Source organism: Mustela erminea, chromosome 18 (genome assembly GCF_009829155.1).
Source record: "Mustela erminea isolate mMusErm1 chromosome 18, mMusErm1.Pri, whole genome shotgun sequence".
Classification (NCBI taxonomy): Eukaryota; Metazoa; Chordata; class Mammalia; order Carnivora; family Mustelidae; genus Mustela; species Mustela erminea.
In genome coordinates, this window is record NC_045631.1 from 39,101,338 (window position 1) to 39,128,458 (window position 27,121).

Sequence of the window (27,121 nt, forward strand, 5' to 3'; positions counted from 1 at the left end):
CGTCTTATTCTCTGGCACACTTCAAAGACAATCTGTGAGTGAATTGCCCACGCTTTGTTATGTAATTCCTCTTGGAAGAAGGATCTCCAAAGATTCGGATTTCCAAAGATTCGACACAAATTACGGGTCAGTATTGTTCTGTATGGGAATTCATAAATTCAGTACTCAGCACGTGGTTGTTCTTTAAACAGTTACAAAAATAAATGTAGCCTTTATTACCAAGTAATAAAATAAAAGACATAATTAGCATAGAGAAGGAGGATGAGGTGGTTAAATGAATAACAAGTGTGTGTTACTTTCTCTCTGGGGAGAGACTGGGTTTTAAGTATTACAGTGCCTGGCATCTAAGTGCACAGAAATATAAACCCAAATTCGTTTTAAACAGAATTAGGGATTAGCAGAACAAGGAACTAGCCCCGCTAATATGTGGGTCAAGAGGGCCTGAGGAGTTCATGGGTCAAATGAGGGCTTCTGGTAAAAGAATAGAAAAAGGAAAGGAGTAAAAGCAAGAGACTGGTTCCATGAGTTTTGGGGGTTTTTAATACCTGACTAAAAAATAGTAGCAAACTCCTGGAAATCTAGAATTGTAATAAGATTACTACATGATTAAAAGGAAGCCATGAAATAAAACAGCTTCCATTTTATTTTAAGAGCCAGGGTGGGAGCACACTGGTAATTTGGTCCTAACTCCTAAAATCATTTGACTTCACAGCTGCACTGCCCACATGGGAGCCTGTAAGCAGTGTAACAGGATAGATCCCCTGGATCCTATCTACAAACCCAGGCTCCTCCTAAACTAGCTGAATTCAGAGGGGAAAAAAAGCTGACCTGCATTACTGTATTACTCGGTAACAAGATACAATATGGTTCCATTATGTAGTAAAGTCACTTACCAAACAAGATGTTCTCACAAAGCTAACTTTTTTAAAAAGCATGTAAAAATTATACATTTGTACACATACACACTACACTTTTTACAGTTCAAAAGACAGTCCAAATAGTTCAACAGCTCATTTAGTGCTTTTTTGGATTGTGTCCCCTTCCAGATTCTTTGTCTCTCCTTAGATCTGCCCTAATCTGACAGCATTCTGTCACATGATCTACTAAATCAAGAAAGATGTTCATTTACCCCACTAAGCACAGTCTATCTGCGCGACTCCGGAGAGAGGTTTCTGCAAGGTCCAGTCTACACTGAGGCACACAGTTCTCACAGCAGGGAAGAAAGTGGCATAAGAAGTATCATGACCACAGGAAACAGCCTTCCAGAGCAGGGTGAGTGCTCACACGTAGAGTGTCTAGTGCCCACCCATTAAAACCTACAAGGCACTCAGCAAAAGTTACTGAGTGTCCCATAAAGTGCGTTGCACTGGTTCTCAAAGGAAGTAAGCTGTTTCAGGAATCACCGGAAGAGAGTCACTTTGAACAGTGGTGCTTTGACGACTGTGCAAGAAGTCACTTGAACTCTTATAAAGAGAATTTTTAAGGGATCAGCAGCCTCCCTGGAAATTTCAGGAAAGCCAGCAAGAGAGGGGATAGCTTTCATCTTTTCATAAAGTTCTTCTCCAGAGCCATTGAGGTTCTCTGTAGAGAGTAGATGTTCCGTTTCACCCTATCCTCCAGGGAGGAGGAAGATGCACTCTCCAGCTTCATGCGGCTAGGAAGACAGGAGAATATATGTGAGTAACATATTTGTCAAGTGGTCACCTATCTGGCAGACTTAGAAGAAAGAGGTTGCCAAACATAAAGCAGATGTAGAAACTTAAGCTCTTTTAAACTCATATAGGTAACTTTGGAGTGGACTCCAATTGGAATTAATTTTTTTAAACCAACGTCCAACAGGGGAAAGTTACCTGTTTTGAAAAACCAGGTAAAGCCTCATTGGAAAAAAGCCTCCTGAGCCATGAATTCTTACTTAAATAGAAAGCAAGGAGATTCAATGAAAATACCAATCCACTTCTCCTTCCTTCAAATCAGAAATACCCCAGTGTCTAGCTAGATGCTGGGAGTAGTAACAAAGGTGGCCTGGAGGCTGATCTCCCCATTCTCACTGCACGGACACCGAAACACCAGGAACACAATGAATGAGTCCGCTGCCCAGTTGCCTCCTTGGGACCACAGCCATGAAAGCCATCAGGCAGCAAGAAGATGCACTCACTGGGGGGGCCTGGGTGGCTCAGTGGGTTAAAGCCTCTGCCTTCAGCTTGGGTCATGATCCCAGGGTCCTGGGATCAAGCTCTGCATAGGGCTCTCTGCTCAGCAGGGAGCCTGCTTCCTCCTCTCTCTCTGCCTGCCTCTCTGCCTGTCTGTGATCTGTCTGCCCAATAAATAAATGAAATCTTAAAAAAAAAAAAAAAAAAAAGATGCACTCACTGGATAAACTTCCCATCCCGGGAGCCCAGCTTCTCCAGCCTCTGCTCCCGTTCATCATCCTTGGCGTGCCTCTTGAGGATGGTCAGCCTCTCTTCCTCCCGCCACTTAGCATTTTCCATCATCTCTTGACGTTTTCGCTCTAGTTCCTCTGATGAGAGCTTTCTGTTGAACACAAAAACCATCCTATTAGGTCTACTTCTCTCCCAGCAAAAACACCCATACACTACAGGGACAACAAATTAGGTAGGACCCCAGGCTCTCCACCGCCCTGCTCTCTCTATGGAAATGCTCAACCCGGGGCCACCCTCAGCATGGGTCTCCTTCTTTCCTAATACCTTGGGCAGGTGGTTTCATCCAAATTTCAAAGACTTTCATACTCTCTCTTAGTAATCTCTGGAGTGGTATTTCTAAACATAAAATATAAAATATTCCGATTGTTTGCTCAACAACTTACTGAAGAACATAAAACTAAGTTAGCCATGTGACTGCTGACATCTACCATCTACCTACTGGAAATGCTTAGAAATTCATGGACATAGCCCAGAAGTACACCACTTTAGGAATAGTTAGAATGCAGATACCAGAAGAATTCAGGTCAATTCAACTTAATCTCAGAGAGTAGATAAGTCTTCTTTCCTGACACTCATGGCAAATGAAGTCAGAGGAAAAAGAGGAGGTGGTGAACCAGCTCAATCACTATTTAACAAGGTCAGAAATTCAAATCCATTGCTTCTCAAATGGATGTGATAAGCCCATTTAAAAGATCCCTTTTTAAGAGGAAAAATATTTGGTGGCGTCTCATTAGGGAGTGGAGCGCAATTTTGACACAGAAACTTAAGACACTAAAACTTAACATTTAGTTGTCTATAGTGAAATGACAATGCTTCATTTAAAAAACCCATTAAATAAAATATATAAAACCACAAAGAGAATGGGAGAGGAGAGGACATTGGATAAGAGATGTCTAAAAATTGTTGCAGAGGCGCCTGGGTGGCTCAGTGGGTTAAAACCTCTGCCTTCAGCTCAGATCATAATCTCAGGGTCCTGGGATGGAGCCCCGCACCGGGCTCTCTGCTCAGCAAGGAGCCTGCTTCCCCACCCCACCCCACCCCCACCCCACACACCCCCCCACCCCCGCCTGCCTCTCTGCCTACTTGTGATCTCTGTTTGTGAAATAAATTTAAAACTCTTTAAAAAAAAAAAAAATTGTTGGAAGAGGGAAGCAGATGAAGGGGTAGCAACTACTTTTCACAGATTAGAGAAAACTTAGTCTCTTTAAATGCCCAATACTAATCAGAAGCAAAATCCAGGAAAGGTTCAGAGACTGCAGGCACCAAGTAGCAGATGGCGGTAAAGTTGAAAACAAAGGGACTGATTTAAAGTCTATATGAAGAGCAATCAAGACACCCTGGGTCCTCATTCCTAACTTGGGGAAGCCAGTGATTGTTCTCCCAAACAATGACAGGAGACCCTCCAGAAAGGAGACCCTTCTGGTAGTTTCTAAAGAACTAAGCCAAACAGGAAATTAGGAGTTGCAGGCACATCGGGCACAGCAAAGGAAGCTGGCAGGGCCACCAAGGGTAAAAAGAATGTCTCCCAAAATTCCAGAAGCCAGAGTTAGAGCCATTATCAGGGAGCCAGAGGGTTTTTTCCTTCTGTAGAAAAAAAAATTTCTTTTAAAGATTTTATTTATTTATTTATTTGACAGTGAGAGAGAGAGAGAGATCACAAGTAAGCAGAGAGGCAGGCAGAAAGAGAGAGGAGAAGCAGGCTCCCCGCTGAGCAGAGAGCCCAATGCGGGCTCCATCCCAGAACTCTGGAATCATGACATGAGCCAAAGACAGATGCTTTAACTCACTGAGCCACCCCAGAGCCCCCCCAACATTTTTTTAGGATGTATTTATTTATTTGAGGAGAGAGAGAGAATGCAAACAGGGATAAGGGAAGAAAGAATCTCCCACAGATCCCTCACTGAGTGTGGAGCCCAACATGAGGCTTGATCCCACAACCCCATGAGCATATTCAAGAGTCAGACATTCAACCGAGTCACCCAGGCACCCCCATCTATAGAAATTTAATGGTTCTTGGGGGCCTGAGTAGCTCAGTCAGTTAAGCATCTACCTTTAGCTCAGGTCATGATCCCAGGGTCCTGGGATGGAGCCCTGTGTCAGACTCCCCGCTCAGCAGGGCGTCTGCTTCTCCTCTGCCTTCTGCTCCCCCTGCTTATGCTCTCTCTCTCTTTGTCAAGTGAATCAATAAGATATTTAAAAAAAGAAAAAAGGAGGGACGTCTGGGTGGCTCAGTTGATTAAGCAGCTGCCTTCGGCTCGGGTCATGATCCCGGCGTCCTGGGATCGAGTCCCACATCGGGCTCCTTGCTCAACGGGGAGCCTGCTTCTCCCTCTGCCTCTGCTGCTTCTCTGCCTGCCTGTGCTCGCTCTCTCCCGCTCTCTGATAAATAAATAAAACTAAAAAAAAAATTAAAGAAAGAAAGAAAAAAGGAGAAGAAATTTATTGGTTCCTGACAAGAAAACCAGATACTGATATGCGTATCCCCAGCTAAAAACCAGTTCAAACCCAAACTCCCACCAGTAGGTAAGTGCTGCCCACACACAATACAGTGATCTCAGCTTTAATTCCTTACTCTTACATATGAATAGACAGTGAAGTATCACCAAACATTTTTCAGAAGAGCCTCTCACAGGAAAGAGACCAAAGGAAAAGTAAACGGACTAAGATAAAGCACAAAACTTATTAAAAGTTTACAATTAAAAATGTCACTCAGAGATAATGAACGATATTACAATGATAAAATGAGAAAGGTTTTTATTTATTTTTAAAGCTTTTATTTATTTACTTGACAGGGAAAGTACAAGCAGGGGGGTGGCAGAGGGAGAGGGAGAAGCAGACACCCCGCTGAGCAGGCAGCCCAATGTGCGACTTGATCCCAGAACCCTGGGATCCCAACCTAACCCAAAGGCAGTCCCTTAGCCAACTGAGCCACCCAGGTGCCCGAGGAAGGTTTTTAAAATAGAACAATCAAATATAAAAGAGCTCCATTAGGGAAGGAGCACCTGGGTGGCTCCCTCCATTGAGTGCCTGCCTTACTCTTGGTTTCAAGTGAGCCTGCGGGCTCTGGCTAAGCAGGGAATCTGCTGGAGGTTCTCTCCCTCTAACCCCCGCCCCCAAAATAAATAAATTTCTCTAAAATAAGTAAATAAAATCTTTTAAAAATTATAAAAGTGCTGTGTTGCCTGTAAAAAATTTTGTAATTTCAAAAGCAATGGAAAATATTAAATGGGAATCCCACAAGACCCCAAAAAAATTTTACAAGGAAAAAAGTCTTGGGCGCCTGGGTGGCTCAGTGGGTTAAGCCGCTACCTTCGGCTCGGGTCATGATCTCAGGGTCCTAGGATCGAGTCCCGCATCAGCTCTCTGCTCAGCAGGGAGCCTGCTTCCTCCTCTCTCTCTGCCTGCCTCTCTGCCTACTTGTGATCTCTCTCTGTCAAATAAATAAATAAAATCTTTAAAAAAATAAAAAAGAAAAAAAGTCTTATCCTGTAAAAATTGCTTTTTTTTAATAAAAAAAGATCTTATTTAATTATTTTATTTTATTTATTTGACAGAGAGAGAGATCACAAGTAGGCAGAGAGGCAGGCAGATGTGGGGGCTGGGAGCAGGCTCCCTGCCGAGCAGAGCCCAATGCAGGGCTTGATCTCAGGACCTTGAGCCAAAGGCAGAGGCTTAAACCACTGAGCCCCCCAGGTGCCCCTTTATTTAATCATTTTGAGAGAAAGAGAGCTCACAAGCAGGGAGCAGGGCAGAGGGCAAAAGTGAGAACCTCAAGGACTCCCCACTGAGCATGAAGCCCTATCTGGGGCTCAATCCCAGGACTGTGAGACCATGACCTGAGCTGAAATCAAGAGTTGGACACTTAACCAACTGAGCCACCCCACCAAATTTTGGTGCCCCCAAAACTGCTTTAAATCAAGCACCTTAGCACAAAAGAGAAGCTTCATCTTTTCAGCTGTTTAGAGTCGTTTTCAACCACCAATTAAAAGAAAACATACAAAAGAAAACACACGCATTTAAAAATTCTGACAAAATTCCCCATTACAGCCATAATTTTTCTCTTTTTATCTTAATTCACCATCATCTTAATTACATAAAGCAACCTCAACCACCTGGAACACCAAACCAAAATGGACAATGAGATCACAAAATCTATGGACTAAAGTTTCTGTGCTTTTACTGCTGGGAGAGAGAGGTCTTGAGGGTTCTAACCCATTTAAATCACAAAATTCAAAACAAATTCTAAGGGGGATTAAAAAGGCTGATAAAGTATGACCAACTAAAGTGATGACAGATGGCAAAAGGGACAGAACGACAAAGCAGGATCTGAAAAAGCATAGTCACACGCTGACCAAGAGCCTTAAAACACAGAAACAAATACACACGTTCATGAGCATTGACTGGAGGAGCAGAATGACCTCCAGCCCAGCTGAAAAACTGTCACCAGAGAAAGATGAAATTCTACAAAACATACTCTGGTGAGGCAAGGAAATATATAACATATTTTAGAAAGTTGTCAGTCAAGATGAAAACATTTAAGAAAGTTTCTGTTTCTTAGAAACTTCAGGAATCAGGGGCACCTGGGTGGCTCAGTCGTTAAGCGTCGACCTTTAGCTCAGGTCATGATCCCAGGGTCCTGGGATGGAGCCCCGCATCGGGCTCCCTGCTCAGCGGGAAGCCTGTTTCTCCCTCTCTCATGCTATTCCTTCTCCCCCTGCTTGTGTTTCCTCTCTCGCTGTGTCTCTCTGTCAAATAAATAAATAAATTTTAAAAAAAGAAAAAGAAAAAGAAACTTCAGGAATCAGGCAATCAAGAGTTAAAAGGGACTTGTAGGGTCTGCCTCTTTTTTAACATAGTGAATACAAGAGGTGGTGCAGACTCTAAGCTGTCCTCAACATTGACTGCCTGTTGAAGTCACCGGGGAGCCTTAAAAATACTGATGTCTGCCCCCACCACCAAAGATCATGATGTCATAGGGCTGGGCTGTAGCCAGGTAATGGAACTTTTTTTAAGCTGCCCAGATAATTCTACTGTGCAGCCAACTTGTTTGGGCAGTAAAAGGAAGTTCACAAAAGTTGCCCGGCTCCTCTCGACTTCTATAAAGAGAAAGACCCCTACAGACAGTCTTTCGTGGGCAGAGCCAACTCCCCTCAGGTCCCAGGGCCGCAGGCCCCTGTTCTGTCTGACCCACTCCACACCCAGCTCCAACACAGAGTCCATCTTAGGGTGTCTGCCCTCAAGGACAGCACCCTGCTTCCCCCTCAGCTGATGCCTCAGGAAAGGAACACTCTCTAGGGAAAAGCTTCTCTGTGGAAATCTCTTGTGAGAATCAACATGTTTACAGATGTTCAGAGACAGTCACTTAATCAATTGTTCATCAAGGTAAAACTATTACTTTGTCCTTTCAATGTGCCTTGCGGGGAAGGGAAGTGGGAGGTCAAGACTGTTATGACAAGAAGAATAAAAGTAGATTATCCACCTGCCCTGGTTTAAGCCACTCCTAGACTTGGGCCCAGAGAGTCTGCAGTTCAGGTCTGGGCCTCCTGACTCACCTGGTGTATCCAGGGGCGTGCCGCCTTTGGTAGACCTCCTTTTTAGGCGATGGGCTCTTAGTTCGGCCTCTCTCTCTTCTATTGACCTTAGAGTTGTGCCTGTGACAGACGCACAGAGGGCAAACAGGAGAAAAGCCTTTTCAACACAGGGGCTTTTATCATGTCCCTCAAATAATGGGAGAAAAGCTAACGGTCTTAGAATTATAATCCAAACTGAAGAGAACAGAGGGCAGAAGTAGAAGAAAAACAAACACATAAAGATACATAGGATTTGATATTAGACTTACTCCAAAGATTCTACATAGATAAATCTGTAGTTCTAGGGACCTGAGATTTACACTAAGGTGGCTGGTGGCAGGAGGGCGGGGGTGGACAGATACACAATATAAAGGAGATAAAGCAAAGACATTTGGAAAAATTAATGAGCAGACATCAGCAAAAGCAAATACCTGCTGTTACCAGCCCCACATTTATAGGCCATTTCCCAGCGAATTCCCACACTCACGCTTTGCTTGGCCTCGGGGACCGTGACCTTCTGCCTGGGGATCGAGAACTCCTGTCCCGGGTGCTCTTCTTGTTAGCATGTCTGGGAGGTGAGTGGGAGGAGCTTCTGGACCTGGAATAATTCTTCAACCCGTGCGTTCCCTTTTGCTTGGCCATCAGAGAACTCTGCGCTCCCTGGCTATGGTAGGAGTCCTTGATCTGTAGCATAAAGGAAAGGAAGAGAAGGTATTCATAGAAGCTCAGAGAAAATGCAGTGAAACAAGGAAATCAATGAGCACTATGGTTCTGTAAGAAGCCAAGCGGGCGTACTGCGCCCACCATACAGTTACCCCAGAGAAGCACTCGAACTTAGCAAAGTTCTCTGCAGAATCCCCTCAGGAGCATGGTCCCGGCAGCCACCTGCACGGCTGACTCTTCACCAGAGCCCGGGCAGCCGCAAGAGACAGCACGAGATCGGGACCTAAGGTTAAACCTACTAAGGGAAAGAAGAATCTAGAGGGACATCCACCTGTCCAAAAGCCATCAACCTAGAAGCCTAAAATGCCTGCGTTTCATGGAAATTATCGGCAGAGGGAGAGGCCAAATGCCTAAGGCCCCACTGGTAGTATAGGGTCTCTGCTCAGAGGACCCGGAGCCCCAGGCAGAGGCTCGGGATAAGGAATGGGCCAGCTCCCGCAGCCCCCACCCTGGTGGCCCAAACTCCTGCCTTCCCTCGGTGATGTCGGGCGGGCTGCGGGAGATGCTCTCTGTCCAAACAGGCTCTCAAGCGAACACATTCTACAGCCCGTTGTCACCCTCTGAGATGCTCACAGCCTTACCTGTAAGCCATATCCCGGGGCTCTGGACAGCACAGGGGAAGAATCTGCCACCTTCTTTTGAAGATCTAAACAATTGAACACATAGATTGTGTGTGTCACCTATACAGAAAATGCCTCAAGGCCCAGTTTCAATCTCATGCTGAAGTGTGCTTCCTGCTCTGGCCATGACCTTTCCCACCGGTGCAGTCGCTCGGCAGCGTGGCTGTCTATCTGCACTGTCTGCTGGAGGACGCATCAGCACAGTCATGTTTTTCCTGTGAAAACCCGTGGGCCTGGCTTTTCAGCCCCAAAGCCTGAACACGTTCTCCTCTCGCCTCATGCTGCTATTCCAGGGACTAAGAGTGAGTCAGCAGTGACAGTGCTCACTGCTCCCACAGAGAAGACACACAGAATGGGCCCAGATGGCCCATTAATGCATTTTTTTAAAAAAAAGGAAAGAAGAGAAGGCTACATAAAATCCACTTCCGTCTGGGAAAAAGTCACCAGCCCAAATGAAAGTCACATCTAGGAGGGCTGTGCTGAGACCTACAAGGTCAAGTCAGCTCCATGAGGGGCCTCACCCAGACCTCCAATGCGCGTGGGTGCTGGGTGATGAGTTCTGTGGGCCAGGGGGCCCACATGCGAGTGCTCACCCCTGAAACCCCAGTGCCTGGCAGCTCCCCACACAAAGCACAATCCGTGACTATCTGGAGAATGAATGAGTCAGTGAGTCACAGCGGAGGGCCTGCCTCCACGTGCTCACCTCCCCCGGCTGCGCTCCTCCTCGCTACTGCAACCATCACTACTGGAGCTTCTGTGCTTATGTTTCTTGTGCTTCTTCTTCTTCTCCTTCTTTTTCTTCTTCTCCTTTTTTTCCAGACTCATCTGCAACTAGAAAATGGGCAAAACATAGACAGGCAAGATCAGGGAGGGCCCTGAGGGGCCTGGTTCACACCCACACTACCTGACTCTGTACCTCTGGCTTTATGGCGGTCGGGATGCTAGCAGAGCTTCCTGTCAACAGGAGGAGGGCAAGCGCTAACCCGGCAGTGCACGAGCACCCCCTGGACCCTGGGGCGGAATCTCGGGGGCAGGGCCAGGGATCTCTTCGTAAACCATCCCCAGAGCCCAGGCCTCAAAATTTCCAATTGGTCAGAAGAACTCCAACTCCACTGAAAGCCATCAGGGACTGCAAGATCAATTTTTACATTTTCCTTACAAACTAACCCAAAACACAATCACAACCGTCCGTCCGTGAATGATAAATGGGCCCTAGGGGGTTGACATCACGTGATCTCTTGAACACACCTAATGTCCAGGATTCCCACAGCATGTCCCATACACCTCATTTCTAAAAAAAATTGACCTCACATGCTGCTTTTCCAACCAAGTAACATAAAGGAGGGAATCATTCTGCCTTCCTGCTCATGAAGTGAGAGTGAAATGTGAGAAGTTCTCAGGTTAAGTACCTACAGGATCCTATTAGTGCTTATTTGACGCACTACTTACCAATTCTTTGATTTTCTTCATTTTCACAGGATTATTCAACACCTCTCTTTTTTTCTCCTCCTCCTTCTTCCTAAAAAAAAAAAGGAAATGATAAAAAATCACGACTCTCTCTTTTGGCAAGGGGATTAAGTCATTTACTCTAATCTCCACCAAGTCTACACAGCGATCTTTTTTTCCAAATGCACGTAGAAAGGCTCTGGGTGGAAAGCTGCATGGTGGTGTGGAAGCCTTCGGGCTTATTCCTCAAACCTACAGAAGGGACTGAATGCTGGGGGGCAAGGCCACGCTACGTCCCTGTGGTAGAGAAGAGCGTGTGTGGGCTGTTCCTTGGTAGGCTTTATGCTCAGGGCTTCCCAGCTGGTTGAGTAAATAGGGGCATCCTGTGTATCAACTGGCCGCAGCATTTCAATGCCACCTATACTACTCAGCACGACAACCAGCTGGGAAACAAAGAGAATGGATTCCTCTTTCAAGAAGTCTTACTCTAGGGGCGCCTGGGTGGCTCAGTCGGTTGGTTGAGTGTCCGACTCTTGATCTCAGCTCAGGTTGTGATCTCAGCGTCGTGAGAGAGTACCTTGAGTCCGGCTCCACGCTCAGTGGGGAACCTGCTTGAGATTCTCTCTCTCTCCCTCTTCCTCTGCCCCTTTCCCACCTCTCTAAAATAAATAAAATCAGTCTTTAAAAAAGAAAAAAAAGGGGCGCCTGGGTGGCTCAGTGGGTTAAAGCCTCTGCCTTCGGCTCTGGTCTCAGTCCTAGGGTCCTGGGATCAAGCCCTGCATCGGGCTCTCTTCTCACTGGGAAGCCTGCTTCCCTTCCTCTCTCTCTGCCTGCCTCTCTGCCTACCTGTGATCTCTGTCAAATTTAAATAAATAAACAAACAAACAAACAAACAAAAATTCGGGCCCCTGGGTGGCTCAGTAGGTTACATGTCTGCCTTTGGCTCAGGTCATGATCCCAGGGAAACCTGCTTCTCCCTCTGCCTGTCACTCCCCCTGCCTGTGCACTCTCTCTCTCTTTCTGTCAAATAAATAAATAAAATCCTTAAAAAAAGAAAGTTCTTACTCTCATTTATTGCTCATGAGGGTAAACTGGTCGGCGTCCATGGAAGATAATTTGGCAACACTTATCACAGCCTGTGTGCTCTTTAATCCTATAAATTCTTGAGAATTTGTGGGGCACTTGGGTGTCTCAGTGGGTTAAAGCCTCTGCCTTCGGCTCAGGTCATGATCCCAGGGTCCTGGGATAGAGCTCTGCATCAGGCTCTCTGCTCAGCAGGGAGCCTGCTTCCCCTTCTCTCTCTGCCTGCCTCTCTGCCTACTTGTGATCTTTGTCAATTAAATAAATAAAATCTTAAAAAAAAAAAAAACAAAGAATTTGTTACTGTAAGGATATAATCCAGGAAGGTCTCTACAAAGCTGTCCACATTATAACAATGAAAATTTGGAAACAAGTTAGGGCCCAATAAGAGAATATTAATCAATAAATTATGGTATATCCACACAATGCAGACATTAAAAAATAGTACTATAAAAGCACAGTTAATGACATAGAAAGATGTCTCCTATATTTAACTTGGTGAAAAAAAGGAGTTTATAAAATAATATACATAATATCTATACATCAATGTTCAGAACAAACATTATTCACAACAGCCAAAAGAGGGGGAAAAACCCAAACATCCATTGACAGATGAAGAGACAAACGGAATCTGTATGACAGAGTATTATTCGGCCTTAAGGAGGGAGGAGGGCGCCTGGGTGGCTCAGTCGGCTGAGTGACTGACTATAGACTTCGGCTCGGGTTGTGGGTTTGGGCTCTTCGTTGGGCTCCCCGCTCAGCAGGGAGTCTGCTTGAGGTTCCCTCTCTCCCTCTGGCCCTGGCCCTGCTCTCCTGCACTCTCTAAAATACAAAAAGTCTCAAAAAAATAAAAAAAAGGAGGGGTGGAAGAAATTCTGACACATGCTATATGGCGGATGAACCTGTGAAGACCTTATGCTGAGTGAATAAGCCAGTCCCACAAAAAGATAATCACTGTGCGATTTCCCTTATGTGAGATTCCTAGAGGAGTCAAGCTTACAGACACAGGAAGTGGTATGGTGTTCCCAGGGGCTGGGGGAGGGGAACCACGGACTTCTTGTTTCATGGGTAAAGAGTTTTCGGTTTTGCAAGGTGAAAAACTCCTGAAAATGGGTGGTGCTGATGACTGCCCAACAGGATGAATGTACTTATTGCCACTGGGCTGTACACTTACAGGTGGTTAAGACTATAAATTTTACAGGGTGCCTGGGTGGCTCAGTTGGTTAAGTGACTGCCTTCGGTTCAGATCATAATCCTGGAGTCCCGGCTTGGAGTCCCGGGTTGGAGTCCCGGGTTGGAGTCCCGCATCGGGCTCCCCACTCAGCAGGGTGTCTGCTTCTCCCTCTGACCCTCCCCATCTCATGCTCTCGCTCTCATTCTCTCTCTTTCAGATAAATAAACAAAATCTTTAAAAAAAAAAAAAAAAGACTATATTTTATGTTAGGCTTTATGAACCACGATTTAACTAATTAAGAAGCTAACAAAATGGGACGCCTGGGTGGCTCAATTGGTTAAGCAGCTGCCTTAGGCTCAGGTCATGATCCCAGCGTCCTGGGATCGAGTCCCACATCGGGCTCCTTGCTCCGCAGGGAGCCTGCTTCTCCCTCTGACTCTGCCTGCCACTCTGTCTGCCTGTGCTCGCTCTCTCTCCCTCTCTCTCCCTGACAAATAAATAAATAAAATCTTTAAAAAAAAAAAAAAGAAGAAGAAGAAGCTAACAAAATGGAGAAAAAATTTGCACATATATACACAGTATCATTACATACATCTATGTGGTATTTTTACCATGTAAATAACTTTTAAATTTTTTCAAAATTAGAACTATAAGTGACAAATGTTTTTCGATGTTCAACCTTATAAACCTGAAATAAAATGCTGCAAATTAAACCAAAAAAATTAAGAGGCACAGCATGAGTTGGCTCCCAAAACACAACTCTACTTCGATGTCACATATTAAGAGTTTTAAGGAAGATTCTAAGGTTTCTTCTTAAAGCATTGTGCTGTACCAAAAAAAGGGGTTGGGGAGTTAGAAGGCCTGCTCACCCACCTATCCCGCTCTGTACATAGCCCCAAATTCCCAAGAAGCTGCCAGCCTTTCTCACCACGCTTCTAACTCCTATTTTTGTTCAAAGGCCAATCTGGTCTGGTCTGGTCCACTTGCCATCTCTTATCATGTGGCCTACATAAGAAGCCCTTGAAGGATCCTCCTTCCCAACATCAGGGGAACCACCAATGGAGACAAAGCCTTTTATAGGGCAGAAAAAGCCAAGAGGAAACCAACTGCAAAGTCAAGCAACGCTGGGGAAAAAAAAAAAGCAAACCCTTCCTAGCCCGTCATCAGTACCTGATGATGAAGAGTGGGTCTTCCCGGATTTTGCTGGCCATGTCAAGAAGGGAATTGGCACCAGAAGGGGCAAAAATGGAGCCTGGGAGCAGTCCTGTCTCCGAAGAACAGCCTGCCTCCTTCTCCTCCATCTTCTCAAAAACATACTTGTCGATGGGGCGCCCCAGCAAGTACTCATCGCGGTTCACCATCCCGCCAGGACCCTGATACATCCAGTCCAGTTTTTCCTCTTTTTTCCTGGTTCAAGACAAAAAAACACAATCAAAGGAAATGTCAACTCTTACAGACCTACACATACCACTGAGCATGAGGGACAGAGGACTCCAGCTGGTCGGAGCCCGACCCGCTCTCCAGGTGCCTCGCAGGGCTACATCTTGTGCTCCATGTGGCGCACGGGAAGACCCGGGGCTGGTCGGCATGGAGCTCACCATTCAGTGGATAGATTGTTTCCACACGCTTGATGCCATTTCTGTGGAGAAAATTATCCCTCAACCTGGGGCGTGGACATTTGCTCAGGGCTTCTCAAGCCTCCTTTATGTAGACTATAGGTTATGCTTTTATTCTGAGGCAAATTGGAAACGATACACAGATTCTGGATCACCTCATTACCTAGAATGATATCAGTGACCGCATACACATTTGTGTGGGGTGTGTTTGGCTGCGGGTTGTCACATGGGCACAAGCAGTAATTCTTCACTTGGGAAGATAATGAGAAAAGACCAGAGGTGACTGAATAAGTTAACTATGCTTTCAAGCCAAAAGAGGGGGGGCCAACTTAGGTCCAATGTTTGCCAAACAAATATTGCCCTGGGGTTCTGAGAGAAAAAAGTGGTCGGAAAATCGAAGGAACCTCACACAACAGACAGTAAAGGCTGACCAACTGCGGCTGACTGACTGACAAGTGCCTGTGTGGAAGGGCTGAAAGCACACTCACGCTGCAAGAGGCAAAGTAGTTTCATCAAAACAGTATTATCTGTAACATTAAATTCAATGTTCTTTGAATATGGCTTCTTAACATTTGTTTATTTATTTTCACTTAGGATTCTACAACAACTGTAAGCATAAAGAATGTTTTCCTAAGCTATGTCTTTGGACTTTTTTTTCTTTTAAAGATTTATTTATTTGACAGAGATCACAAGTAGGCAGAGAAGCAAGCAGAGAGAGAGGAAGGGAAGCAGGCTCCCAGCTTAGCAGAGAGCCTGACGCGGGGCTCAATCCCAGGACCCTGGGATCATGACCTGAGCCAAAGGCAGAGGCTTTAACCCTCTGAGCTACCCAGACACCTGGACATTTTTTAAGATTTTATTTATTTGGGAGAGAAAGGCAGAGTGCACATGGGGCAGGGGGTAGGATAGGGGAGGAACAGAGATAGGAGAAGCAGACTCCCCACTGAGCAGGGAGAGCTACATGGGCCTTGTTCCCAGGACTCGGAGATCACGACCTAACCTGAAAGACAGACACTAATTGACAGAGCCACCCAGGTACCCTGGTTTAAAATATTCTTAATAAAAATGTCCAGGGGTGGCTCAGTGGCTCCATCGGTTAAGTGTCTGACACTTGATTTTGGCTCAGGTCATGATCTCAGGGTTGTGGGATCAAGCCCTGCATCAGGCTCTGCACTCAGCCGAGAGTCTGCTGGAGACTGTCTCTCTCCCTCCTTCCCTCCCCACACTCTCGCTCTCTAAAATCTTCAAAAAAATAATATTTTAAACCAATAACTGGGGGGCATAACCCTTTAGTTTTAGTTTGTTGGGGTTTTTTTTTTCCTATTAAAACGATCGGTTTGAGAAACACTATAGAATTAAGAACTGAGGGGCACCTGGGTGGCTCAGTGGGTTAAGCCTCTGCCTTCGGCTCGGGTCATGATCTCAGGGTCCTGGGATCGAGCCCCGCATCGGACTCTCTGCTCAGCAGGGAGCCTGCTTCCTCCTCTCTCTCAGCCTGCCTCTCTGCCTGCTTGTGATCTCTCTCTGTGACAAATAAATAAATAAAACCTTTTTAAGTTTTTTTTTTTAGATTATTTATTTATTTATTTATTTATTTAACAGAGAGATCACAAGTAGGCAGAGAGGCAGGCAGAGAGAGGGGGAAACAGTTGAGCAGAGAGCCCGATGTAGGGTTCAATCCCAGGACCCTGAGATCATGACCCGAGCCGAAGGCAGAGGCTTAACCCACTGAGCCACCCAGGCGCTCCTAAATAAAATCTTTAAAAAAACATTTATTTATTTGATAGAGAGGGGGAGAGAGAGAGATCACAAGTAGGCAGAGAGGCAGGCGGGGTGGGGGGGAAGCAGGGCCCCCACTGAGCAGAGAGCCTGACACAGGCTTCAATCCCAGGACCCCAGGATCATGACCTGAACCAAAGGCAGAGGTTCTAACCCACTGAGCCACCCAGGCGCCCTTAATTTTTATTTTTACAGATTTTATTTATTTGACAGAGAGAGAGAGAGCACAGCAGGAGGAGTAGCAGAAGGAGAGGGAGAAGCAGGCTCACAGAGCAGGGAGCCTGATGCGGGACTTGATCCCAGGATCCTGGGATCATGACCTGAGCTAAAGGCAGACACTCAATGACTAAGCCACTTGGGCACCCCAACTCTTGAGTTTTTAGATGAAAAGATACTTGGGGGGAAAGCCACGTAAAATCAAAATGATCTTGGGGTGTCTGGGTGGCACAGTCGGTTGAGCAAACGACTCTTGGTTTTGGCTCAGATCATGATCTCCAGGTCCTGGGATCAAGCCCCACATTGGGCTCCATGCTCAGCGTGGAGTCTGCTTGAGATATTCTTTCTCTCTCTCTCTCTCTCCCCCAGCCCCTGCCCCTACCACTCATGCTGTCTCTCTCTCTCAAATAAATAAATCAAATCTTAGGGGGGAAAAAAAGCAAGATGATCTATAGAATTTTTATTGTTACTATCATTAAAGATATAGACCCGGTTCTCAATGGAGGCTGCCCATTAGGATCACCAAGAGCTCTTAAAAGATGCAGATGCCCTTGCCTTATGTACCCCCTGCTATTCTTAGGGAACCACTCTCATCTTTAATCTTCCAAGAACATTCCAAAGTGCAAAGGTTGAGAAACACTGGTATAGACCGCAGTCTAGAACATGTAATTTTCTAGCATTTCAGTAAATACTAAAGCAACACTCTATCGCGAAGAGGAATTTGGACATCCAGAATAATACGTGTACTGAGGTTTCTATTTGTTCCGAGTGATGCGTTATAAACATAGAAAAGATTATCTAACCCATGAAAATGAATCATTAGATAGTAAAAGGATTCTACTGGCATTTTATAGGATAAAGTAAAAGCATCCCACTGTGCAAAGACCTATACAAGCACGAGACAGACAAGCAGATGATTAAAGACATCTGCAAGTAAACACCCAAAAAGAAGGACATCCGAGCTGACCTTTGTGTTTTATGTTGGAGGGTATGTGAGGGGGCCAAAAAAAAAAAAAATCAAAAGAATATAAAATCAACTTCTGGTGCCTGGGTGGCTCAGTCATTAAGCATCTGCCTTCAGCTCAGGTCATGATCCCAGCATCCTGGGATCGAGCCCCACACTGGGCTCCCTGCCCAGCAGGAAGCCTGCTTGTCCCTCTCCCACTCCCTCTCTTGCTGTGTCTCTCTCTGACAAATAAATAAGTAAAATATTTTATAAAATAAAATAAACTTCCTCCTATTCACAACAGATAAGCAGGCCTGAGGGTCAGCAAAGGATAAAAGCTTCACTCCCAGCTCTGAAGCTGTTTGTCTACAGTCCCACCTCGTTAACTAGAATCTGAGAAGCCCACATTTCTGATACATCAGGCATGCTGTGTAAAATCAGGCAAGATGTGTAATACTTTGCTGAATAAGAGTTTCAAGGGGCGCCCGGCAGGCTGTCAGAAGAGCATGTGACTCTTGATCTTGGGACTGTGAGTTCGAGCCCCACCATTAGCATACAGATTACTTTTTTTTTTTCTAATTTTATTTATTTATTTGACAGAGAGAGAGAGAGAGAGATCACAAGTAGGCAGAGACAGGCAGAGGCGGGGGGAAGCAGGCTCCCAGCTGAGCAGAGAGCCCAATGCGGGGCTCGATCCCAGGACCCAGGGATTATAACCTGAGCCGAAGGCAGAGGCTTAACCCACTGAACCACCCAGGCAACCCTGAATATGTGAAATTTATTGACATTAAGTTATAATGTAGGCACCTGGCTAGAGAATGCAATTCCTGATCTCGGAATTAATGAGTTTGAGCCCCATGTTGGGGACAGAGTTTACTTTAAAATAAAAAACAACACATTTTTAAAAATGTAAAATATGTAATTTATATAAAACATATAATGTATGTCTATACATTTAAGGTAGTCTATGGTACTAGAAAACAAAATTTCATTCCGTTATCTCACTTGATGTATTAATGTCATAAATTTATTTTGTTCTTTTTTTTTTTTTTAATTTTTTTTTTTTTTTAATTTATTTTGTTCTATTTAAAAATCCTAAAACTGGGGCGCCCATATCAGGGTCTCTGCTCCGCAGGCAGCCTGCTTCCTCCTCTCTCTCTCTGCCTGACTCTCTGCCTACTTGTGATCTCTGCCTATCAAATAAATAAATTAAATATTTTATAAAATAAAAATAAAAATCCTAAAACTATTTTTTTGTTATTCTTTTTAAAAGATTTTATTTATTTATTTGACAGACAGAGATCTCAAGTAGTTGGGAGAGGCAGGCAGAGAGACAGAGGAGGAAGCAGGCTCCCCACTGAGCAGAAAGCCCAATGCAGGACTTGATCCCAGGACCCTGGGATCATGACCCAAGCCAAAGGCAGAGGCTTAACCCACTGAGCCACCCAGGCGCTCCAATCCTAAAACTATTTTAAAACATTCCAAGTTTCACGCTTGAGTCAGAGTGGCCTTCTCCCCAGTCCAGTGTCCTGAAAGAATGTGACTGTCACCACGCTTAAGTTCCATAATGCCACTTCCATGTGTAAGTTGTACATACACACACCACCCTGAATGCCACCGATCCTCCTGTCATAAGTATTAAGGAAAAGCCCTAGATGCCCACTGGGGACAGTATGCCACACACCACCCAGGAGACTTACCCACAAGGACATGAACAAAGAGAAGGACAGTATCGATTACTTTGATTTTAGTCTAAGTGTTGTTTTCATTAAATTTAAGAATGTACTGTATGGGGCACCTGGGGACCAGGTCAGTTAAGCGTCTGCCTTCGGCTCAGGTCATGATCCCAGGGTCGTGGGATGAAGCCCCATGTCAGGCTCCCTGTTGAGCAGGGAGCTTCCTTCTCCCTCTCCCCCAAATTGTGTGCTCTCTCTCTCTCTGTAAAATAAATTAATAAAATCCTTTTTTTTAAATGTACTATATATACATTTTATACTTTTCATCTTTCTCAGAATACATCTGCTGCCACCTTATTGTAGGAGATGGATAGGATGACGGTCCCCTGCTGCCCCTAGCCTATATTCTACATGAGGAAACTGAAGTAGGGTGAAATGGAGTGGGACGGTCCACCGTCACACAACTTTTACTGATAGGCATGATGCACCAGCTTCCACGAGGCCTCACTGAGTCCATGAACAAACAGAAGCAGGACTGAGGCCCAGGCACACTCGGAGAGGTAGGATGGAAGCAATTGTCCTCAGGCCTGCTTATGAACCACCAGGCATGCGCCAGGCCTACACTAAGCCCTTTCTACGCTCTCTCATCTGTTTCCCCCACAAACCTTGGGAATCAGGTACTCTTGCTCCACTGGTTCCTCTGAGATAACTGAGCCCCCAAACTTGCTCCCAGGGGACACAGTTAGGCTAGTACATGCAAAGCCAGCCTGAGGTCGGACTGACTGAGCCCAGGTCGGGCTGACTCCAAAACCCAAGCTCCCAGCCAACAGCTCTAAGCAAGCGGGTGCGGGCCAGCCTCAGCCCCACCACCCCGCTGCAGCCTCAGCCTCTCACTCACTTGACAGCCCCGACGTCCTCAGCATAGCGCTGCATCTCCTCCCGGGCCCGCTCCTCCCGCAGCTCCCGCTGCAGCTCCTCGATCTTCTTCCGCTCAGCCTCATGCTTCTGCTCGGCCTTCCACACCTTCTCCACATTGCGAAGGGTCTGTGGGTGCCAGCTCTTCTTCAGATTCTGTGGTGGACGAAGGGGGGAGAACACAAGACAGGCGGTGGGCAGGTGAAGGGGGTATGCCCCCCCCATTCCCTACTCATGCCCAAGCAGACATCTAAGGGCAAGATGTCCTGCACAATGGCGAGGTTGACACCCAATAATCTCTCACACATCTGGGGGGTTTGTTCAAGTATATAAAGCTTCAAGATAGGGGCTCCTGGGTGGCTCAGTCGTTAAGAGTCTGCCTACAGCTCAGGTCATGATCCCAGGGGCCTGCGATCGAGCCCCACACTGGGCTCCCTGCTCGGCGGGGGGCCCACGTCTCCTTCTCCCACTCCCCCTGCTTGTGTTCCCTCTATCCCTTGTCTCTCTAAGTCAAATAAATAAATAAAATCTTAAAAAAAATTACAAAGCTTCAGGATAGAACAGGCCTTTTCTGGATTCCCTTTGAACACTTTCAGCTTGAAATGCTTATGGATCAGACTTCAACTGGCCATGCCTGAAATAAGGGGCAGTGGTGACAGTACAGGGGGAATGGGCAGAGAGGTAGGAAGGTAAACTCTGAAAGGCAACAGAACTCTAGTGCGTTTGGCAGGAGATGTTCATTTTTATGAACACATCTTCTGCTCCTTGAGTCCGGTTAGCCGGCCGTCACCTTATGTGTTTTACCTCCCCATCAAGTACCTCTTTCAACCTTCCTTCCCAGGAATCTCCCCTCAGTTCCAATTTCCCCTTCACAGGGCACCCTGAAGCACCTCAAGAATGCTTCTCCTCTCCCCTCTCCCCATAAGCCACTGTTCTGGTTCAGCTGCCAACCAGGGAAGGTTTCCTGGAAGAAGTGACATCTCATGACAATTACGATTTAGCCTAGTGATGTAGGAAGCAGGGAGGAGCAGGAGTAGATTTCCAGAGGGAACAGCACACACAACTACAGGCCCAGCAGTGAGAAAGAACATAGCACAAGTGATTCTGTGGGGCTAAAGAAGGCATGCAAGCTGGTGAGGAGGGGGGTCGAAGATGAAGCCAACTAAGCCATCTAAGAAAGGAACAGACTAAGAGCCTTATAAAGCATGTTAAGGGAGTGGGCTTTATCCTGTGGACAGTAAGAAACACTAAACAGTCACATGCAGGTGACAGGCATAACTAGCTATCGTGTTTAGAATGCATTGGAGGGGGCGCCTGGATGGCCCAGTCAATTAAGTGTCTGCCTTTGGCTCAGGTCATGATCCCAGGGTCCTGGGATCGAGTCCTGCATCAGGCTGCTTGCTCAGCAGATGCTTCTCCCTCTTCCTCTTCCACTCCCCCTGCTTGTGCTCTCTCTCTCTCTCTCTCTCTGACAAACAAATAAATAAAACCTTTAAGGGGAAAAAAAAAAAACCAAACAGAATGCACTGGAGAGGGCAGAGACTGAGGACCAGGAGATCAGTTAAGAGGCCTAAATGAGAAAACGTACACAAAGTTCCTAGCATATAGAAGGTATTCAGGCAATGAGAGCTGTCCTTTCTTTCTTTTCCACCTTGTCCTTCTTTTCTCTTTATCAGGTTGCTCAGTCCACTACCCCTACCCCGTCTCTGGCCTTGTCCTACTGGTCTCCCTCTCCCTCCTTCAACACAGGTAATTCTGCCCCCCAGGAAACATTTGGCAGTGTTCAGAGAGATTTTTGGTTGTCCCAACTGAAGGAGAAAGGTGCTAGTGGCATCCGGTGGCTAGTGGCCAAGGATGCTGCTGAACATCCTACAATGCACAGGACCCCCCACCTACCCACCCACCACCCAAAAGCAGAACAAAGAGTTATCCCACCCAAAGTGTCAACAGCACCAAGGCTGAGAAACCCTGAACTAGAGCTTTCCTGTCCCTAATTGCCATTACCTGAAGAATACACTAAATTGGGGTCCCTGGGTGTCTCAGTCAGTTAAGCGTCTGCCTTCAGCTCAGGTCATGATCTCAGGGTCCTGGGATAGAGTTTTCGAAATCCCTCCTTGGGGGGGGGGGGGGGTCCTGCTTCTCCCTTTCCCTTTGCCCCACCTCCACTCGTGCTCAATCTCTTTTTCTCTCTCTCTCTCATAAATAAATAAACAAAAAGAATACACTAAACTGTATGAATCCTGGAGTCTTGGAAAGCATTCTAACCAACAACACCTGACAAATTCCAATACAGATCCTGGACAGGTGGCAAAATTTGTTTGCTGATTCAGTCAGCAACACTTTAAAGGGGTTAGCGTTTTTCTGATCTTGCACCATGCTCTTGTAGCTCCTTTGCCCTATCTGGAGCTCAGCACCCTACAGATGAACTACTATACAGTTCAAGAGAAATTCCCACGTAACTTATATTAAGTGCTATAATTCAGAATACAGGGCGCCTGGGTGGCTCAGTGGGTTAAAGCCTCTGCCTTCAGCTCAGGTCATGATCCCAGGGTCCTGGGATCGAGCCCTGCCAGGGGCTCTCTGCTCAGCAGGGAGCCTGCTTCCTCCTCTCTCTCTGCCTGCCTCTCGGCCTACTTGTAATCTCTGTCTGTCAAATAAATAAATAATTAAAAAAAAAAAAAAACTTCTATAATTCAGAATACAGCTCTGTCACTACAGATCAGAATATAGCACTGAAGGAGGAGTGGAAGTCAGAGACATGGATGTGAAAAAATAACTTCAGGTTTAAAATAGGTATGACTCAAAAATAAAATAAAATAGATGGCTCAGGGGCAAAGACAATGGGGTACGACCACTCCTACTACAGCCCAAAACATGACTAAACTCCCAGCTGAGGAAGAGAGAAGTGTCCCAAGACAAGATATACAAAACAAAGCCCGCGTGACTTGGTATCTGCCTCCTTTCATAGGCATGGTTCCACCACCACCACCTCCTCCCGGGCCTTCCCAGAATTTCCAGCCGGGAAGGGCCCCAGCAACAAACACACAAACACCAGTCACCACCGTTGGCGACACACGTCGCACACCTTCCCAGGCCTCTGCCTGGTCCCTCCGTGACCCCAGAGATCGGGCCCCTCTCCGAGGCTACAGCTCCCTTCGTACGAAAGCACGGCCGTGTAGCCATGGTCACCCACTTCCACACCCTCCAATTTCCGTCCTCAATCCGGGTCGGTCCCTGGTTCCGTCCTCCCCCGCCCAGGTCTCCCTCACTTACCAGATCTCCGCCCCCCATGACAGCGGAGAAGTTTCGTCTCTACGCGGACCTGCAGGGATCAGGAGGGATCGAGAGGAAACGCAGAGAAACAGCTCAGCTGCGACCTGGCTGCCACTTTTACTGCCCGATCCAGAGCCCACTTCCGGGAGGGCGTCCTATTACTGCGTCGGCGTCGCAGGACGATGACGTTCAGCACTTTGTCGCGCAGTGCGGTGTTAGCGTCGCGGCTAGTCTCACAGCGTGGGGCCCAGATCTCGCGGCGCCTGCGGTCCGGTTTTGGGCACCTCTGTTGGCACCTCACCGGGTTTCCGGAACGCTGTGTTGAAACCGGGCTGCCCCGGCCACTTCGAGTCGACTGGGGCTCCGCCCCGCCGGCCTGTTGCCATGGCAGCGCGCCACGACGTTCACCCCGCACCCCCTAGGCGCCACTGCCAATTTGCCTAGTTCGCCTCCACCCAGCCCTTCCCGCCCACACCCGCCTGTAAGAAACGCTTTTCAAACCCACACTCCTGTGCCAGCTCCACTCAGCGTCCGCTCCTACTCCCAGCCTAGCTTATCGAGGGAAGTAGAAAGCGTCCCGCAGAAATTCCATCGGCGTCCCTGCACCAAACCTTTATTATTTTTTTATTGGCTGAGGCCCACCCACATTAGGCTTTCTACCCAAAAGGCGGGGCTCAAACTCAAGACCCTGAGATCAAGAGCCTGCTCTACGCACTGAACCAGGCAGGAGCTCCTTCCTGCACCAAACCTTTAGAATCTGCCAGCTTCTCCTTTTCCTTTCCCTTCATTTATGCTGGAAGAGGCGTCCTTCTTAAATCCTGACGGTTCATCAGCTCTGGATCCGACCCCTTACATCTGGGATTACAGATACCTTCCTCTCTCCAGTGGAGCCTTCAGGACTGGCCCTTTGTCATCAGCATTTTTTTTTTTTTAAGATTTCATTTATTTTTTTAGAGAGAGAGAGTGAGCTCGAGGAGGCGGAGAGGGACAAGCAGACCCTGAGCTGCCCAGCATGGGGCTGGATCTCAGGACTCTGAGCTGAAACCAAGTCGGCTGCCCAATCATCTGGGCCACCCAGGAGTCCCTGTTTTCAGCATTTTATTTTTTTTTTAAGATTATATTTATTTGAGAGAGAGAGAGAGAAAGTGTGAGAGGGGAGAGGTTCGAGGGAGAAGCAGACTCCCTGTCGAGCAGGGAGCCCGGTGTAGGACTGGATCCCAGGACTCCAGGATCACGACCCAAGCCAAAGACAGTAGCTTAACCAACCGAACCACTCAGGCACCCCTGTTTTCAGCATTTTAGATGCACTCAACTGACCGTCTTAAAAAAAAAAAAAAAATGGTTAAACAACCATGTCTTTCCCCCAGCTACTCCACTCTCTCTCTTAACCAAACTCTAAATTGGCTGCCTCCACTCAGGAGACAAGATGCCTCCCTCCACTTCATCTTCTGCTTAACCTCAGTCCTCCACTCAGCTATTTTTCCCCCATGATCTTGAGTAATCCCCCTCCCCATACTTAAATCAAAAACCACATTGCATGGCGCCTGGGTGGCTCAGTGGATTAAGCCGCTGCCTTTGGCTCAGGTCATGACCTCAGGGTTCTGGAATCGAGTACCGCATTGGGCTCTCTGCTCAGCAGGGAGCCTTCTTCCCTCTCTCTCTGCCTGCCTCTCTGTCTACTTGTGACCTCTCTCTGTCAAATAAATGAATAAAATCTTTAAAAAAAAGCCACATCACATACTCATTTGACCTCCCCTAACCTTTGAAGGTATTGAGGACCACACTCCCCTCTTCAAAACACTTTACACGTGACTTCTCTGTACCACTCTTTAGATTATTGTTGTTTTTTTTTAAAGATTTTATTTATTTATTTGACAGACAGAGAACACAAGTAGACAGAGGCAGGCAGATAGAGAGGAAGGGAAGCAGGCCCCCCGCTGAGCAGAGAGCCCGATATGGGACTCGATCCCAGGACCCTGAGATCATGACCCGAGCCAAAGGCAGCGGCTTAACCCACTGAGCCACCCAGGCACCGTAGATTATTGTTTTATTCTCTAGTCCCTCCTCAGGGAACATTTTGTTTCTACTTCATTTTGCCTCTTCATCTTGCTCTAGGTTCTGTCTTGGGTCTTTTCCCACTAAATGCTCTCCCTGGGTGATCTCATCTACTCATAGGGCTTCAGTTACCATCTATATACTGATGGATCCCAAATTCATTATCTCCAGTCATTTTTCTCTCTCAAGCTCCAGGGTTTTAAACCTGACTAGTAAATGTTCCCAGTTGGACATCTGGGAGGCACGGAAACTGAACTCATTGTATAACCTAACCGTATTCCCCCAATGCAGCTCTTTTCTCCCGTTACCACTGTTTCTCCATTTCAACATCATTCAAGACCTCTCCCTCACCTCCAACATCCAATCAGTCAACAAGATCCCCGCTGCTAAAAGTCTAACGACTACCCACTTCTCTGTCACTATTCACCACAAGCCTGGTTCAGGTTCCATCATCCCTTCTCTTGGAAGTGTCATTTCCTCACTTTCAGTTGAATCCCTTACCCGTCTATGTACTCCTTTATAGCTAAGAGTGATCTCTCTCAAATGCAAATTTATTAATCCCCATGCCCTAAACCCCTTAATAATTCCACATTATTCATACTATAAAGGCCACATTTTAACATATCTAGGCCCTTCAGGACCTGGCCTTCTTAACTCTCCAGCTTCATAAGATTCCCTGCCCCTAGGGTTCCTGGGTGGCTCAGTTGGTTAAGTATCTGCTTTTGGCTTAAGTCATGGTCCTGGGGTCCTAGGTTCAAGCCCTGCATCAGGTTCCTTCTTTGGCAGGAAGCCTGCTCCTCCTCTGCCTGCTGCTCCCCTGCTTGTGCACTCATGCCATCTCTCTGACAAATAAATAAAACCTTTAAAGAAAAAAAAAAAAAAAGACTAACCTTTAAAGAAAAAAAAAAAAAGACTTCCTACTCCTTATTCACTGTTCTAGAGCAACCCAGGTGCCCCTTCACTCTTTTCTATAAGGTTTTTATCAGCATAATGTTTGTGACATTCATTCATCTTCTATCAGTAATGCATTCCTTGTTATGGATGGGTAATATTTCATTGTATGAATAAACCACAGATTTAAAAAATCATTTTCCTAATAGCGGGCCCTTGTCCGCTTTTAGTTTTGCCTATTATGAATAAAGTTTCCATGAACATTTCTATATACGTCTTTTGGTAAGCACGTGTTTTCATTTATCCTGAGTAAAATCCTGGGAATGGAATTGCTGGGCCGGAAGGTCAGTCTACTTTAGTTTTGTACAAACTGCCAGATCTTTTCCTGAAATGGCATACCATTTCACATTCCCACCAATTAAGAGTCTGGTGCTGTCAGCCTTCATAGTTTTAGTCATGCTGATGTCAATGTGTAACAATGTGATTTCAGTTTGCATTTCTCTGATGACTAACGATGTAACAATGTGATTTCAGTTTGCATTTCTCTGATGACTAACGATGTCAAATACTTTTTCATGGGTTTATCCGTGATTATTATTCATGGATATATGTATCTCTTCCTTTGTATCTCTTCCTTTGTAAAATGTCTCCTCAAATCTTTACTCCATTTCCTCTTTTTCCTTTTCTTTCTTTCTTATTG

The 27,121-nt window shown here is 46.3% G+C and overlaps 1 protein-coding gene across 1 annotated transcript; it reads right to left on the minus strand.

Moving 5' to 3' along the window:
- Positions 1-958: 958 nt before the first annotated feature.
- CWC25 (CWC25 spliceosome associated protein homolog) lies at positions 959-23,810 on the minus strand. Its single transcript, XM_032320860.1, is given in 10 exon segments — positions 959-1,654; positions 2,371-2,532; positions 7,994-8,092; positions 8,499-8,695; positions 9,316-9,380; positions 10,050-10,185; positions 10,804-10,873; positions 14,225-14,461; positions 20,186-20,358; positions 23,476-23,810. Coding segments are annotated over 10 exon segments (1,272 nt in total). The 5' UTR covers positions 23,494-23,810; the 3' UTR covers positions 959-1,539.
- Positions 23,811-27,121: the final 3,311 nt, after the last annotated feature.